Source organism: Elephas maximus, chromosome X (genome assembly GCF_024166365.1).
Source record: "Elephas maximus indicus isolate mEleMax1 chromosome X, mEleMax1 primary haplotype, whole genome shotgun sequence".
NCBI lineage: Eukaryota > Metazoa > Chordata > Mammalia > Proboscidea > Elephantidae > Elephas > Elephas maximus.
In genome coordinates this window covers 55,226,162-55,244,420 of record NC_064846.1, presented here as the reverse complement: position 1 = coordinate 55,244,420, position 18,259 = coordinate 55,226,162, and the positions used below count along the sequence as shown (strand labels likewise).

At 48.0% G+C, this 18,259-nt stretch overlaps 1 protein-coding gene across 1 annotated transcript in view; it reads right to left on the bottom strand.

Moving 5' to 3' along the window:
• Positions 1-1,954: 1,954 nt before the first annotated feature.
• Positions 1,955-18,259, bottom strand: part of LOC126068702 (nuclear RNA export factor 1-like) — an 85,130-nt gene continuing 68,825 nt past the window's right edge. Inside the window, 1 exon segment of the mRNA XM_049871442.1 lies at positions 1,955-2,030. Within this exon segment, the coding sequence (XP_049727399.1) occupies positions 1,955-2,030 (76 nt within the window).

Below are 18,259 nucleotides of genomic sequence, written 5' to 3'. Positions count from 1 at the left end.
ATAAGGAAGACCGAAGAAGACTTGACACCTTTGAATTGTGGTGTTGGCGAAGAATATTGAACATACCATGGACTGCCAAAAGAACGAACAAATCTGTCTTGGAAGAAGTACAACCAGAATGCTCCTTAGAAGCAAGGATGGTGGGACAGCGTCTTATATACTTCGGACATGTTGTCAGGAGGAATCAGTCCCTGGAGAAGGACATCATGCTTGGCAGAGTACAGGGTCAGCGGAAAAGAGGAAGACCTTCAATGAGGTGGATTGACACAGTGGCTGCAACAATGAGCTCAAGCATAACAACGATTGTAAGGATGGCTCAGGACCGGGCACTGTTTCGTTCTGTTGTGTATAGGGTCGCTATGAGTCAGAACCGACTCGATGGCACCTAACAACAACAACAAGTAGCAGCCACCTGCACAGGGAAGATAGGACGATGGCCCTTGTGGCCTGCCAATCCCACCAGAGCCCTGAGTTAGGAGGGAGCCCCAGGCAAGGGTGGGAGATGCAAGGGGTGAAGAGAGAATAGGGGTGAAGTGGGCAGAGGAGTACTGGGCCCTCTCTGGGTGCCTGCCCTGTGCTGGGCCCTTCGGGACCCCAGGATGGCTCTAAACAAGAGCATTGCTGGCTCTCAGCTGCAGACAGCAGCAGGCTGGGGGCTGCCCAGGAACTACAGGCCTGAAGGGCTGTACTTTACCAGCTCCCTTCCCATCCAGGGCAGCAGGGCTGCCCCTCCACCTGAGCCCTCCTTCCCCATTGCTCCTGGGCCTCAGGGGAGGGTCCACAGTGGACCCTTCCAGAACTGACCCTGAAGGGCCTGCCTCATATAAACAATTGTCCATCTCCCCCAGCCTGAGAGCATCTTATACACCAGGGAGTGGGATCCTTAGGGAAAGAAGACCATGCCTGCCTCTCACAAGTGAGACATCTCCAGACGTTTTTACCTGACATGGTGATGGACTTTTATAAGTAATAACTTTTATACACATCCTGTACACACTATATCAATATGGGCACATATGCACAATGTATTTTACAGGAAATCTTTCCTAGTTTATGATCTTATCTGAAAGTTTGCAGTTGTCTTTTTGTAGTTATTATGTTCAGACAGCTTTTCATAGATTTGGTGGGCATAACCTCTGCTTTTAATAAGAATTCTAGGTTAATACTTTTTTCCTATCTCCCTACCGATTTCCTTACGTATCAAGGACATTAATACTATGTCAGTCATATGTGTGAACACATTTTTCTTCCCAGCATTTCCTGTGCTCTTTAATGCTGTATTTCCCAAACAGTTGTTTTTAAATTTCAGTAACTTCATATGGCTAGGAAAGCAGTACTGTTTTCTGTTTAAAAATAAGCGATTCATAACTGATTAAACCGCCCTCAGGTTTATCAGGGTTAGAGAGTGCCCCACCCCTGAAGCCACAGAGTGGGCTTTACTGTGGGTCCAGGATTTCAGTCTCTTCTCTACAGTTTCCCAGAAAGTCCCTTACCCTCTGGGACCTTCCCTTTCCCCTCTGCAGGACTTAAAAAAAAACCTCTGCAGGACAGTGATGATAATGCGTGCCTCGAATGGATACCACAGGGATTTGACATAACATGCAACCTGACTCTTTATTTCTAAAAGACACAGAGAAACTGGGTGGGAAAATTACACAGAAGAATAGCCCTTTGGGTGAATGAGTGTCAGCCCCACAAGGTGAGCCTTGGCTTCCTCGGCCATGCTGGGCCTCTCACCTCAGTCACAGGCCAGAGAAAAGAGGGAGAACAACATGTATGATGAAGATGATCAGAACCGTGGCTCCTTTGGAGTTTTGGTTGTCAGAACCATGGAACACTTCATGAAGGTGTCTTCTGGGATCTTGAGCACAGGCTGGAGGGAGGGAAGGGAGGAGGTGGGGCATCATCAGAGCCAGGAGCCCTGAGTGTCATCCCCAGGCCACCTGACCTCTGTTCACTGGCCTGAGTTCCCAGACCTCACAGTGGACAGAGTGAAAATTTGTGAGGCTCTGGTGTAGTCCCAGTTCTTGCTATGAAGGTATGTGGAGTGGAGGAGGGCCGGGTGACACCCATCAGGGCCAGAGTGGAGACACTGACCACACAAACCCACGTCCTAATCTATGCATCAGAAACATGGTTTCTGCAACATAAGCAGCAGAATGAGCACTGTGATGTGGGGTGAAAGGGGGAGAACTCCTGGAAACCGCAGCGCCTGTCAGCAAAGGAACAGGGTCCATGGAATTCAGAAACTGCTGTGCACCTGTTCAGACAACTAGGTGGTGTAGTATGTACTGAGAAGAAAAGACGTTCCCTGTGACAATGAGTGAAGTAAAGAAGCAAAAAGCATTACTTGCTCTTTCCCATCATTCACTCCCCAGCTCCTCCCAGCTCACCCCATCCCCTCCCAGTTCTAGCACTCACTTTTGAGGTCACTCAAGGCTCATCCCAGACTGGGCAGTGAACACTGGCACCAATTCCTGCTGCTCCTGGGAGAGGGTGGGCACAGAGCTGGAGGAGGGTGTGGGCTCTAGGGTGAAGAAGGCACCCTGAGTCTCTGCGAGGCCAAGGTCCCCCACACACAGCTGGTCGTTCATGATGCATAGGCTGGAGGAAGAATGGGTCCTCAGACAGCTTGGCAAACAGACAATCCCATATCCCCAACAAGGATCGTGCTCCCACTCAGCAACTACTTTCCTTCCATCCCTGCTCCGCCTGCCTCCTGCATTCCTTGGCTGGTACCCTTTCCCCTCCCACAGAACCTGCCTTTGGAGAAGTAACTCCCAGCTGCACTAGATTCATAGGTTACTCCCAACCCAGGGAGTGTTTCACACTGGCCTTTACCCTTTACAACAGCCCGAGGATGTGGATACTCTAATCCCCATATTCAGAGGAGGACACGGAGTCACAGAGCGGTCCTGTAATGTCACCAGTCACAGCTGGTGAATACTGGGGTCAGGGTGAGGACCCTCTATTCCAACATCAGAACCTGCGCTCTTGACCACTGGGCTAGGCTGCTCCTGGGATCTACCTTTTGGAATTCTGCAATATTGGGGAAACCCTGAGGAATTCACTGTCACCTTCCCACACCACTGGCCCAAAGCTGGAATGGGTGTTCCCACATGGCACCCATGACACAGCAGTTACCTGAAGTTGCTGGAAGGAGTAGCGATAATAATCCGGGTGAAGGCACGGACATGAGCCGGAGACATTCCTTCCACTTCAAGGACAACAAACAACAACTCCCTTCAGAGTTGCCCATGCTTTACACGCTCACCAGAAGCTTTCCCCAGTCATGGTCTTACCTGATACTCCTGTGGCACCCTGAAGGGGGCCAGAATGGGGCAACTGCCCACTGGGAGTCAGGAGGGGGTGTCAACAATGGGGAAGGAAACCACAGGAACAATCACCTCCCAGCGATAGGGCCTTACTCTGTGTCAGGCCCTGTGACACGCTCTTCACAAGTTCATTTGACTTGTTTTTCACAGCAGCCCAAGACCTGGGTATTACTTGCCCCATTTTACAAATGAGGATACTGAGAGGTAAGCAAGTGCCCCAAGGTGTCAGAGTGAGGGACTGGGATGGTAGCCATCAAACTCCACAGCCCGTGTCCCTAACTCATGTGTTGTGCGGAGGCAGACAGGTATGGGCATAGGTCAGACCAGGGTGGGTTGGGGGCAGGGTGGGTGCTGGGGAGCACAGAGGGAATAGGACAGAAAGGGATCAGGGAAGTCTGGAGAGTTCTGAGAGGGAGTCTGTCAGGGGGAGGGAGCAGTAGGGGACATGGTGAAAGGGCTTTACAAGACACTCACCATCCTTGAACACCCTGCTGACAGAAAAACAGAGCATCTTTTCCTGAAAGAGTAAAACAGCTCAGGCCCCCAGGATCCCCCTAAACCCCCTACCCACCTCAGCCCTCTGGGCCAGCATCAGGGAGGAAGCAGGTGCTCACCGAGTGGACACACATGTCCACCACCAAGGAGCTGACGACATGCTGGGTTTTGGGCAACACACTGAGGAAGTCAACGACATCACGTTTTGTGTGTTTCAACAACTGAACCCACAGGACTGTGGGGGGAGGAGAAGAGAAGGTCAGGGGCTGCCTCACTCACCTGCCTACAACGGAACCCATCGTACCTCCTGCCCCAGACATTTTCCCTCACACACTTACCAGTGTCCTTGAGTTTCTTTATATTCCTGTTCCCCTTGGAATTCTTGTCCAACCAGCTTCTAGGAAAAATAGAGGAAAAGGAACTCGGGTGCTGCCATTGTGGGCATCACCAGGAGCTGACCTGGGTGGCACACAGGTTAAAGCGGTCGGTTGCTAACCAAAAGCTCGGGGATCAAACCGACCACCTGTTCTGATGGAAAATGATGTGGCAGCCTGTTTCCATAAAGATTACAGGTTTGGAAAACAATAAGGGGTAATTCTAGTCTGTCCTATAGGATTGATATGAGTTGGAATCATCTCAACAATAATGAGTTTTAGGCCTGTCCCCTGGAGAGTTAGTGGGCCCAGGGCTGACACTGTGATGCTCACTGAACCAGGTCCTCAGGGTTGAAGGGATGGGTCAGCGAGAAGCAGGCCTCGTTGTGGTAAGCACCCAGGAGACCCCACCGGTTCTCATGGTCGTAGATACGGTAATACCTGTAGGGAAGCAAAGGGGACAGGCTGTCTGTGGTCTGGGACCCTAAGTGGGCTTGAAAGCCCCCCATGAACAGGCCTATGCCTGGGTGACCCGACCCATCCCATCCCACCCTGCCTTCGGGTCCCAGGGGTACTTACTGCTGCAGGAATTCTAAGATTAGATTCTTCAGGGTCTCAGATCCGAAGATGCTCCCCTGGAATCAAAATGGTTCCCAGGACCATTGCTGTTATGATCTCTTCACCCACCCTCCGCCAGCACTACTCCATACCACCTCCTCACCTTGCAGACTGGTAACTTCTTGGAGGCTTCAGTGCCGAAGACAATGGGTGGGGGTACCTCGCGGTTATCCTTGGGGAGGGAGGAGGAAGTTAGCAGTGCAGACCAGGAGTGTGACACTGAAATGGTCAAGGAAAAGGATGGGCCCAGGAGAGAAGGAGGGTCAAATGTCAGGGTGAAAGGGCCTTGGAAATTCCATGGGCAAGACTACTGTGATGTCTTAACCAGGGGCTCCCAGAAGCCAGTGAAGAACTGCAGAGAAGATCCATAGACTTCATCAGGTTCCCTCATCGGTCTGTCCCCCATGAGGATTAGGGGTCAGATCCAAAAATCTAACCTGGGCAAAATCTAAGTGACTCAGGGCAGGTTGTGAGTGCTGTCTGTGTCAGCTAGAGAAGTCAAGTGTAAAGGAAGACACTTACCAAGCATAATAACTTGGGGAACAATTCCAGGATGGAGCTGTCAAATATCAAAAGAGAAAAGCAAGTAATGACAGAGCTGGCCCATGTCATGGAAGCAAGCACAGCTACACAGGAACACATCTAGGTGTGTCCCACCTACAGTCAGTCCAGTGCCACCACCTCTCCAGGACCCTGGGCACCTCCCCATGGACTCACTCAGAGAGAGCTAGTGGGTGCTCTCCCCATACCCCTCTTCCCCCACTTCCTCCTGGGGAGCTCCCACAGGAGGGCCCTGACCCCCTTCTCCAGTGACACAGAAGCAGCATGTGGAGCCCAGGCCCCAGGGATTCCTTCCCCTCCCTGCCTCACCTCCCTCCAAGTCCCCAGGGAAGGCTCTAAAGGGAGGAGGAGGGAATGGGGTGGGGCCCAGGGCTCTGCTCCCTCACAGGTATCCAGTGCTCTGCCAGGCCTGGCCCTGGACAAAACCAGGACATCACCAGGGATGGCCCTGGGGAGGGAGATGGGCAAGGCAGGCTCAGGAGGCAGGGAGGGGGTGAGGACAGAAACAGAGTGCAGGTAGGGAGGGAAGACATAGGGGGATGGAGACTAAAAAGAAAGAGAAAGCCAAGGAAAGGCAAGAAGTTTACTGTGGGTGGGGGGGATTAGGGAGAAAGGGGGGAAGAAAGGGGAAATGGCTCCCCTGCAGCTGCCCTGTCCTTCATCTGCCCCTGACTGGCCCTGGGGCCAGGAAGAAATGGAAAACAGGTACTTGTTGGCCTTCATCTGCCCCTGGGGCCAGGAAGAAATGGAAAACAGGTACTTGTTGGGCTGGGGCCCATTGGCCTTTGTCACCTGTGTGATGCTATCTGAGCTGGGCATGGGAAACAGAGCAGCCAATGAGGCAGGAGACCTTCCCCAGGAGGAAAGGTTCAGGTAAAGGCACAGCATCGGGTTCAGGGTCTGTGGCCCCTCTTATGAGTGCCACCTTCTCCCCTGATAGCCCTATACAGCTGTGCCTATCTTAGTTGGTCCCTTGTCTGAGGAATCAGACCATCTTAGTCTACCCAGTGTCCCTCTGAAGAACCAGGCAGGATGCTGTGTCATGGTGGAGGGAGGGGGCAGTACCCCTGAGAGGACTGTCCCTGTCTCCTGACCCGCCTCTGCCCCCTGCCTTCCACACTCAGCACCTGCCTCGGGATGCCCTTTGGTCACTGGAGGTGACACGCTTCTGACCCTTAGCTCAGGAAACCCAGCTTTCTCCCCCAGGAGGGCCCATCTCCTTCACTGGGCCAGAGGAACAGATGTCATGATACAGCCGCCCCTGGGCCTCTGCCCTCAGCACAGGACAAGAAAGCCTGGCCTGAGGCAGGTCAGGGGACTCTTCTGGAGCAAGGGAGAGAGACAGCCCATCATAGGACAGGGAGGGAAGCCCCATCTCAGCTCAGAGGCAGGAAGGCCTGTTTCAGCAGGAGGCCCTGGTCAGGAGGAGCCTTCATAGTCCAGGGCGTGAGGATCTGGCTCCAGGCAGTCCCAGTGGGGGAGTAGGGTACAGTCTGGACACCCCTGGTCCTGGAGAGGAAGGGGGAGCCCTGCTTCCTGGAGCACCATGCCAGAGAAGGCTGGGTGCAGAGAGGCCTGATGCAGGCCCCAGCTCAGGGGAGCAGAGAGCAGGCCAGAGGAAGGCAGGGAGACCTCTAAGCACAGATGAGAGACAAAGAGAGGAGTGGGCAGGGCACGCGGTCCTCCCAGAGGTCCGGGGCTGTAGCCTCCTGCAGATGGGCATTGTCAGGGGCAGCTCAGGGTGCCAGGGGCCAACAGAGGGCACAACTGACCTTATGTTGGTGGGTGTATCTGGGAAGGTGGTGCACAGAGGGTTTCTGCCTGCACAAATCTCTTCTGGCTCCAGCCCTTTCACCTTGTCCAACTCCTCTTCAGACTTTACCTATAATTATGACGAGGAAATATGAATCAGGGAGAGAGCCAGGAGGACTCTGCATCCCAGATCCACCCTCTCCCACAAATTGCCTTGCCTAACTCTTGCCAACACCCTAGTGAGCCCTGCCACATTCCCTTTAAACAGTGCTCTGGCTATCGCTTCTCACCTCATTTTTGGAGAGGTTCAGGCTTCTGATGTTGGGGGCCTTCTGCATGGTGTCGGGCAGGCCAAGCAGCTGGTGGGGTGTGTTGTTGCTCGAGTTGAAGGACAAAAGCTGAGATGAGGGAAGAGCTGGACTGAAGGTCTAAGAGGTGACATCTGGAACACATATGCACTCCACCCCATCTAACCCACGTTCCGTCTCAGCACTGGGTCTAAGGCCTCACCTTGGGCGTGTTCTCTTCAATGATCTGCAGGGAGGCAGCCACGCAGTTTCCAAAATTTGGCCCCATTTCAATATCATGGATCGTTGCATCTTCAGGAAGCCAAGAGGAGGGAATCAGAAGGATGAGAGGGGCCCGGCTGGACCAGCCCCAGCACCAACACCTCCCTAAGTTGCCCTCTAACCCTCCTTCTGCCCACAACTGCCCTAGAATTACTGCTGACAGTTATACCTGGGTCTGAGTGGACTCTCTGGAGGTCAAGAGCTTGCTGGGGGACTTCATATCCTTTGATCCTGGTCACCTGCAGAGACAGAGACAGGGATCAGTGACTCTGACGCCAGGTGGTGGAGGGGGAAATTGGTGAAGGAAGAAGCAGTGGGTCTGGGTGTGTGCACACATGTCTTGAGTCTGCATTACCTTTATAAGTTTCACTTTTGTTGACTTCAGCTCCTTCTGCTCAGAGTAGGGTACAGTAAAGGGCCTGACAAAGATAGATATCTATAGAGGAGATAAGAGAATTTGGGTAAGTTCCAGGAACTCTGAAACCCACGTTCAAGCAAGACCCATCCCCTGGCCTGCCGTCTTGCCCCTAGCTAGTCCTGGCCATGCTGTGACACACACCCTTTCTTTATCTTCAATGCAAATCTTGCTGCTGACTTTCTTCAACTCGAAGGCAATGCTGGCATTCTCCACAAGGAACTGGGCCTGCATTTTCTGATAGGGAAACTTCAGGGAGAGGGAGGGGCAAGAGAAATACAATATGAGGCCAGACTCCCTGCTCAGCTTGGCCCCTCCAACTGCCCCGTGCCCACTTGGCTGCCTCCCTGTCCTCTCTTACCTCTATCAGGTTGAAGGGAACAGTGCATAGGCTCTGGATCAAATTCTGCAGCCACTTCTCATCATATTTTACGCCAGAGGGAAACTGGGATCAAAAGAAAGGATGGAAGAGGAGACTGACATGATGGAAATAAAGCTTAAAGAGAGTTCCAACCATGTGTTGGTTTCAGACTTTTCCCCAAGCTTTAAAATAATTTCTAAACATAGGTCAGTGTCCATTATTTCTAACTTGGTTTGCTAAGTACCCTCTCTTTCCATTCAAACACTTTCCTCCAAATAATTATCTTAAGATCTTTTATATATTCTGCCCTTTATAAGGTTCCAGGAGATTCTACCTAATGCAGATCCTGCCTGCCCCTCCGATAAGGACTCCAGAGACTTGACCCCATCTCTATCTCTTTCTCCAACCCCTATGTTTGAGTCAAACTGAGCCATGTGGTGGGAGTTTCTCCATCTCCTTGTGAGCAGTTCCCACCTTTGCTTTTAGACAAACTTCCCATTCTCCCTGCCTTCGGCCTGTTCCCTTTTTATTACTTCTCCCAACCTACCTTTGGACCAATCGAGGATGTTAACACCTAGTAAGAAAAAGGAGAAGTTACCAACTCTCTGTGCCCCAGCAAAGTACCTAGTGTCTCCAGGAGCTCAGCACAGCTGCACCCAACCTGTGTCTCCTGCACATTATGTGCATTTTGCCAGGACACTCACTGTGACCTTGAACCAGCTCCTGGAGGTTCCATCCTGCCTGTTCCCCTGCATTCCTTCCTGTGGAGGTTTTCTCTCTCTCTCCATGTTCCCACGGGCTTGGTCTCCTCTGCGACAACTCCCTCTCTGACGGTAGGTTGGAATGGTATAGTGGGCACTGTGGGGATATGGAGAGAAAGAAGGCGTCCATGAATGCCGGGAAAGTCTTCTAACACCTCGCCCTACTGATGTCAAGGCTGTAATAATGTTTGCTCAACCATTAATCTGATCCCAGCATTGCCCACTCTACCAGGCTGGAGAAGAGGAATGACAGAGTTACATACACGGTTGCGTATTCCACTAGCTGGTACATGCCACCATGCTGGGTGGTCACTTACTATCTTACTCCAGGGCCCACGTGGGCATCACTCTTTGCCACGTCTCCATCTTGCTCCTGGCGTGATGAGGGATGAATGCCAGGGCTGACTTGTTCAGACCAACTATCATATCTCCTTTGTAAATTACCCCAGCTTCTTGCTCTTCTTTGAAAAGAATTAACTTGGTGACTATCCTCTGAAATGGAGAACAACATATCAGTGGTCTGAATGCCAGAAAAAGTCCTGTGAAAACATTATGGCTAGTGAAGTAATTTTACTGACTTTTATAATGTAGAAAGAAATACAATACAATGCTACAGAGGTTGAAAGACTTCACTGTGGCTCCACTCCCTGGGATATGAGAGGTAGGGAGATTCACAGCCCAGGAGAGAGCGAGCACAAAGGAGGGACTTGGACAGAGGGTCCATTCTGTGATGTTAGTCCCTGCTCTGCTGTTTTCAGTCTGAGTGACCCCGGACAAGTTGCTTAACATCTCTGACCCTTACCTCCCTCTTCAGTTCTCGGTCAAAGCCAAATTCCCCAGTTTGATTAAAGACTGAGAGAAATGAAAGATAGGTCTGAAGAAAATACTCAAAATGTAGCCTGGAGAGACAAAATGATGAAGAATATCAAAGGAGGAGGTGAAGATATAGTGAACAAATCTAACACATGTTTAATTGGAGCCTAGGAAGAAAGAGCAGGAATAGCAGAGAAGTAGTATTTAAAGAGATCATGTCTGAGAAGTTTTCAAAACTAATAAGAGACATCAAGTTGGTATAACCATATTAATAAGACAAAAAGTATATTTTAAGACAAAAACATTACTAGAGAAAAGAGGGAGATTTCATCATGATAAGAGGATCACACAAGAAAATAATAATAAAAGTACTCTAAATCTGCTTCCACCACTTAGCATAAAAGCCAAAATGTACACAGCAAAAACTGACAGAAGTAAATGGAGAAATGGGCATGTCCACAGTGACAGTGGGACTTTTTAACTGAGTGACGGATAAAAACAGGTAAACTCAATTTCTGTTAGAAGGAGAAGATTCAAAGAACATGAGAAACAAAATTTACTTATTGATAGAACACTGCACATAACAACCACGCATGAACGTTCCAGAGTAGATCATATGCTGGGCCATAAAACAAGCCTCTAGAAACTTCTATGGGACTGATGCAATATATCTTGAATGGTTGGTGTAAGGATTCAAGGATAAGAGTGAGTTCCCAGCCCTTCCCCCACTGAAGCTGCTGCCGAGGCTTCCCCCGTTCTTCTGAAGTTTCCCCCCTCCATCACAGCCCAGGAAGCTGCAATTTTTAACTGAAGCTTGGCCTAACCATGCCTCAGCCCTAACCTCGGTTTGAATTTGGCACTGGAATCCCCCTTCATGTGCAAACCAGGATCTTGGTGCATACGCAGGACCTGAAGAGCCGTGGCCTTAATTTGATCCCGGACTTGAACATTGCCAGAGAGGAAGATGTTCTCAGGCACACAACTGCACCTGAGCCCATCTGTAAAGCCAAAGTTTCCTTCCTTTATAACATGACTCAGCACCTGGACCTCCAAATATGGACATGGGAGGGATTGGGGTGTCGGATTTTGGACCCCAATCCCTGTCGCCTGGGAACTGGAGGGCATAAAAGCTCCAAGCTCCCCTGGGGTGGGCAGCTCGTGGTCTTTGGACTGCTAGGCCCCACGTTGCTCCTTGTTTGCACAAACAATAAATTTCCATTTTCTGTTTCCCTTAAAACTGGTGGTGTGGTGTCTGTCTTATTTCAATCAGTTAATAGGACAGGACAAGAACCCTCGTTCCGTTACACCACTTCTAGTATGAATCCCAAGAATGTTAATTTTCAACACCCCTACCCCAGGCAACCCTTCCCACTCCCCAAACTCTGAACCACTTGACCCAGTCCTTTCCCTTCAACCAGGCAGAAGATTTCACCTCAACCAGGACCAAACCTCAGGAAGAGAGGTTTTCCATGTGGAACCATGACAGGGGTCTCACGGCCCACTCAACCCCCATCCTCAGGAGAGTGGAAAAGTTACCTGGGTACTCACCACCCCCCATCTAAAGGGGTCTGCTGTTATCTAGTGCGGTGGGGGAGGGGCCCAGAACCCCTCCTGCCTCCTGTGCTGACCAACTCACCCATGGTGTGGTCTACAACCGGTGTCCTGTCACCACTGTCCTCACAGGAATTTCCTGAGGAGAATCTGTCAGGTCTGGAGCCTGGGGTGTGGGGCAGATCAAGGAGGGCTGTTGAGAAAGGCCAGAGCACTCCCCAAACCACCTTGTCAGGGCCACATGAACAAGATAGAGTCCTCACAGGAAGTCTCCTCCCCAAGGGCATAGAGAGGAGAGCCCTCGGGGTCAGAGGAGACTTAACTTCCTGTTCTTAATGCCCCATGAGTTTGCTACCAGCCTGACACCGAGGGAGCCATTCCCTACTGAGCTACCATCCTACCCCCCACTGAGGTGGTTAACTAGAGTCAGGAGGCCTGAGAGCCAGCTGCAAACTCAGAGAACTGAGAGTAGGCTGTGCACCAAGATCAGTGTCTATTACATTACGTTGTGTTCCTTCATTCTGCAAACACATGGAACCTGAGGGCCTGCTGCATGCCAAGCTCTGTACTTGCTTTGTTACATCTATTTTGTTCATGTATTCCTCACGAGGGCACCATGAATGCAGAATCACCAGCACTCTGAGGTTGCTGAGGCTTAGTGAAGTGCAGGAGCTTCTTTGCAGTTGTTCAGATGCTACATGGGAAAACAGTGGAACTGAGCTCCATGGGATGGGGATGACCAGTCCTGCACAGTTTTAATAAAGTCTTGCTGCGCTATGCAGGGTTTTTTCACATTAGGGCAAAGTAACAGAAAGACCTGAAAATAGCAGGAAATAACTGCAGCCATCCCAAAGAGAACAAATGAAAAAACAGACTTGGAATCTATAAAGGAAATAACAGACTTTGGTTTGTCCTTGGAATGAGATGGGGATGGGAGGAAGAAATGCCTTTTATTTAATTTAAAAAAAAAAAAAATTGTACTCAATGTAGATAGAGGCCCCCTAGTGGCCGGAGCCAGAATTGTAGCTCTGAAAGTCTCAAGCTTTGAGGCTTTTTGAGGTGGAAGCAGTGCCTGGGCGCCTCCACATCAGCCAAAACCTTCTGGAACTTTCCACTCCCTGGAAGCAATCTCTATCCCCTGAGAGAAGTCCAGCCCCTGAGTGAGGAGAAAACAAATCTGCATATAAGAGTGTGTAAATATTTAGGCTGAGGAAAGTATAAGACAGAAACACACACACACATACACAGATAACCTGTCAAGTCAAAAGTTGTATTTTTTAAAAAAATAAAACCCTATACTGTGACCTTTTTTCTAAACCAATATATATGCGAACTTTTTATTATTTTCAAGTATTTCTCTCAACAGATTTGCTTAATTACAAAATTCTAAACAGTAAAAAGAAACCCTATTGGCATAGTAGTTAAGAGCTATGTCTGTTAACCAAAAGGTTGGCAGTTCAGATCCCCCAGGCACTCCTTGGAAACTATGGGGGAGTTCTACTATGTCTTAAAGGGTCACTATGAATCAGGATCAACTCGACAGCAATGGTTCTTTTTTTTTCTTGAAACACTAAAAAGTCTACTTGGACAATAATTCTGCATCTTCCATCTATAAGATTCCTTCACTGTGACCCACAGATATCAACTGTAAATAGATTGGTGCATACTTTGCAGATATGTTTCTCTTTGTTGTTGTTAGGTGCCGTCGAGTCAGTTCCAACTCATAGCAACCCTACATACAATAGAAAGAAACGCTGCCCAGTCCTGTGCCATCCTCACAATCATTGTTATGCTTGAGTCCATTGTTGCAGCCACTGTGTCAATCCATCTCATTGAGGATCTTCTTCTTTTTTGTTGACCCTCAACTTTACCAAGCATGATGTCCTTCTCCAGAGACTGATCCCTCCTGATAGATAACATGTCCAAAATATGTGAGACTAAGTCTTGCCAACCCTGCTTCTAAGGAGCTTTCTGACTGTGCTTCTTCCAAGACAGAATTGCTTTTTTCTTCCGGCAGTTCATGGTATATTCAATATTCTTCACCAACACCATTATTCAAATTCACCAGTTCTTCCTCTGTCTTCCTCATTCATTGTCCAGCTTTCTCTTTAAGTAATGTATATAAAAACCAAACCTAAGTCATGGCCATGGAGTCGATTTTGACTCATAATGACCTTATAGGACAGAGTAGAACCGCCCCATATGGTTTCCAAGGCTGTAAATCTTTACTGAAGCAGACTGTCATGTCTTTCTCCTGCAGAGTGGCTGGTGAGTTCAAACCACTAATCTTTCGGTTAGCAGCCGAGCACTTTAACCACTGTGTCACCAGGGCTTCTTGATAATGTGTTTACCTACCTTAAAATACTTGTAAAGGTTTAATACCTATGTATATTCTTTTAAAATCTGTAACCATATAAATAATTTTCTGCAAACTTTTTTCCCACTTATAATAAGATCTCTGATTTTTATTTCTTCAACTAATGTGGTTTGGCATCTCTCCAGATGTTTCTTGAAGAAGCATTTTGCTTTTTAGTTGAAGTATCTGTTGATATACTTTTCCCTCTCTCCTCTACTGATCAACAAAATTTCTTTATGATCATGCATATTAGAACAAAGTCTGTAATAGTTTGCAAACATTTACTGTCAGCTCTTCACATTTTAAATTTAAAAAATTTTTCTGTCGACGCTACAGAAATTCCTTTTAGATTTTCATTATTTTTTTATTTTAAAATAATGCAACTCACACAGAACAAAACAGAGTTATATACTATGTTGCATCAAACACCAGGCCACTGGGGACTCCAACATTCAAAACCTTGAAGGCTTCAGGACACATGGAAGAAGGTTTAGACCAAATGTTACATTTATGAATACTAGAGACAATAACTCGATGCTTATTTGGCTTAAAGAAGCTATCATGTAAATTAATCTAATTACCTCTGGCTTATAGTAATTCTGTCAAGTTAATTACCTTCCCTCTAGGTTGGCTACTTTTCCTGTGCTTCTGTCTGGGCCCAACAAACCACTTCCCAGAAAAACCAGTCCATGTGGCCCCATATCCAGATGTGAGGTGTGGAACTCCTTGCATTAAACAATTTGGCCTTTGGTCCTGGTTCCTGAGAGCTGGACCACACCTGAGGACAATGAATGGGGGCTGAAAGACCAAGAAAGACCGATGGAGGCCCAATGCTGACTAAGCCTCAGGAGACATGATGTAATTATCATGGCCACGTGGTGAGGCCAATGAAGGCCTTGGAAGACAGAGGCTCAGTGGAGCTTCCTGGGTGGTGACTGAACATCTGCTCTCAGGAAAGTAAGCATATCCCCTGGGGACATGGAAGCTCTGAGCCGAGACCCCTCACAGATCTTGCCCTCTCTGTTTGTATCCTTGTTTTCTGCCAGATTAAAGAAAACCCTTTCCTGGAGTTTCTGAGTCATTCCAAAGGATTATCGGGCCCAAGAAACAGAAGCAGCCAGAACCTGCTGCCATAGCTCTAGGTGAAGGGGGAGAGAGAGAAGGGATCGGTACCCACTTACCTAGCCCCAAGTGAAAGGGGATGAGAAAGGACTCCATGGAGCATCTGGGGTCTGAATGGACCGGGGAAGGGAAGCTGATATTTCTACAGGATGCAGTTGGTGTATGGAATGGGACTTATTGTCCACCACACACTTGACAACAGAGGTGGGTGATCTCAGCCTCCCTGGACTGGTTTTGCACAGTTGCTAACGTGAGCAGGAGTCCTGAGAGGACTCTGACAGAGCAGCAGGCCTAAGGGGAGGGATTCCATCACCACCATCATCTTCATCACCAAGAGGGCTGGGTGTTTGAGTGCCCTGGGAACATGGAATAGGCACCAGGGGCATTTAAACTAGGTGTGTGGTCCTGGAAAAACATTTAACTATGTTACAAATTTAATTAGAAAAATCAAAGGGAAGTCATAAAAGACCTTGTCTATCACAAAACAAAATGTCACATATAAAGAAATGTGAATAATTGGAAAAATATCTGGAACACAGTGTTTGGGCAAATTCTTGGTATATAAGCAAATCTCATTACCTAAAAGAATGTTGTTCAAAATCTATACTGAAATAATTCAGAAAAGAATTATACGCTGCAGTCAATAAAAATATTAATGTACAAAAAGCAATGGGATATCTAAAAACAAAGCACTCAGCTGGGTGGTGGGACCAATATCACAGGCTGGGGTCAGAAAAGGAGGGCAGAAGGGATTCCTGTACTTATTGCAATTGTCTTGTTACATTTCCCACAGTTTTCTGGATGTGCTCAACTTGCTGGTAGTAGATTTCTGTACAGAATTAGCTCTGTCCTCTCCTCTTCACCTGGCTAATGCCTCCTATCTTAATCTCAAGACTCGGCTTAAACATCACTTTCCGTGGGAAGTCTCCTCAGACAACCCTAATGGTTTGATTACCTTTAAGTGTCTACTAACTCTACATCTTCACCACCTTCAGATACACTTTTGCATTCCAAAGAAGTCCAATGACTGTGAGCTCAAAACTTCTCTTGGGCTGTGGCTTCACACAGTGGACTGAGGACTCCAAACCAACCAAAAGCAAACCCATCACCTTCATGTCAATTCCGACTCGCAGTGACCCTATACGACAGAGCAGAGCTTCCCAATAGGGTTTCCACGGCTGTAAATCTTTACACAAGCAGAGTGCCATGCCTTTCTCCCATGGGGCGGCGGGTAGGTTCAAACCACCAACCTTTGAGTTAGCAACCAAGCGCTTAACGATCGCACCTCCAGGGCTCCAGAGCTTTCAAATATTTCGTCTGAAGATTTGCTCTGGGATTCACTTCTTCTGCTGACCAAGTATTCACAATTGTCCATTTCTTATCCAATGCTTTGTCTTTCCCAAATTTTAGTCTGCCTTTGCTCCTTCCTACAGACCCCTGAAATCTGCTTATCCCTAAAACTGAGCAAGTACTAAAAAACTAGAATGTAACCCTTTATCAGCTTCTCCTGGGAATCTGCTGACCACAATGTCTGACTCTAAAACAACTGACCTTTGACACCACCCTTCCCTGTATGACTTAGGTAAGAGTCACAGATGGCCTCTTGTTTACTTATGACAGGGTGGACACAGACCCTCCAAACTGAAATTCCTTACCTCAAGACTGATTAGCTGAACTGCTCATCCCCACTGATCAATATGAACAAAATGCCTGTTAGCCAAACTTTGCTTAATCTTCTCTCCTTCCCCCAGGCCCCTGAATTTTAGCTCACCCTCAACCCGAGCCAACATACAATTCCGCCTTAACAGCCCTTCCTGAGAATAGGTGGCCTCAGAGTAAAAAATTCTCTGATTTACTATCCAGTCATGTCACCCTTTGATCCCACTTACCCACACTTCGTTTTTGCAGCCTTATTAACTCTCCTGTCTACAAAAGAAAACCATTTTTTTGTCTAACCTTTGAGACACTTGCAGCTTTGTGACCATTCTCCTTATTGCAATAATTCTTTGTGAATACAACATCTGCCTCTCAAAGTCTGGATTTGTTTCTTATTTGACAGCATTTTTGAGGGGGTTGCCTGGGACACTGCTCAGATCGGCAATAGAACCCCAGAGTTGTTCCATAGGGAACAACTGGGCATGTACTTCAGAGAAGCTGTTGAAACTAAAGAGAAATGGGAATTGATACCTCCACCTCTAAAAGATCCCATGCGTATGTGGAAATGACAGTGTCTTCTTTTTGTTGTTGTTGTTGTTGTTAGGTGCCGTCGAGTCAGTTCCGACTCATAGCGGCACTACGTACCACAAAACAAAACATTGCCCGTCCTGTGCCATTCTTACAATCATTGTTATGCTTCAGCCCATTGTTGCAGCCACTGTGTCAACCTGTAGTGTTGAGAGTCTTCCTCTTTTCCATTGATCCTGTACTTTACCAAGCATCTTCTTTTAGCAGACATGATTTTGTATGGCAAAGTCCCCCTGAATTTTCTAGAGGTAGAACTGCAGGTTTGAAATTTTAAAAATGATTTTCTTTATGCAATACTCTTAAATATAATCTTTGCTAAATATTTAAATGAATTTGAAAAGCAGGAAAAAAATTAAAGAAGCAAGCAAACACTTCATTAACCCCTGGCTAGATATCATCATTTTATATGTATTCATTGAGTACATATCTAATAAAACACTGACTTATCCCTTAAGCTACATAATAACACTTTATACTTTTGGCTAAGCTGCAACTTCGTGATTTTCTCTTTACAGATAAAGAAACGGAGCCTCAGCTCCCAGGCATGGTTGAGACCAAAGAACCTGCCTTTGTGATCCCATCAAAACCCACAAGGACCCTATGAGGGAAAGATGCCTCTCCTCCTTCCCTGGATGGGGAGCCAGGAGCTCCGGGAGCTTAAGTGTCCTAGCCTGCCTCACATCATTGGCAGGGCCCAGAATGGAACCCACTCTTTCTGACCCCCAAAGCCCTTACTCTTCTCACTGCTTCACCAGGCCTTGTCTTGATTATTGGGTATAACTTTAGTGGCTTTGTTTCCAACCATAAGAGGGATCTGCACTCAGTTTAGACCATGTGGAAAATACATTCAAGGATTCAGAGGAAAATACAAATAACCAGCAATCCCACAGCCCACTGACAAACACAGCTGAATTTTTGAGTTCCTTTTCTGA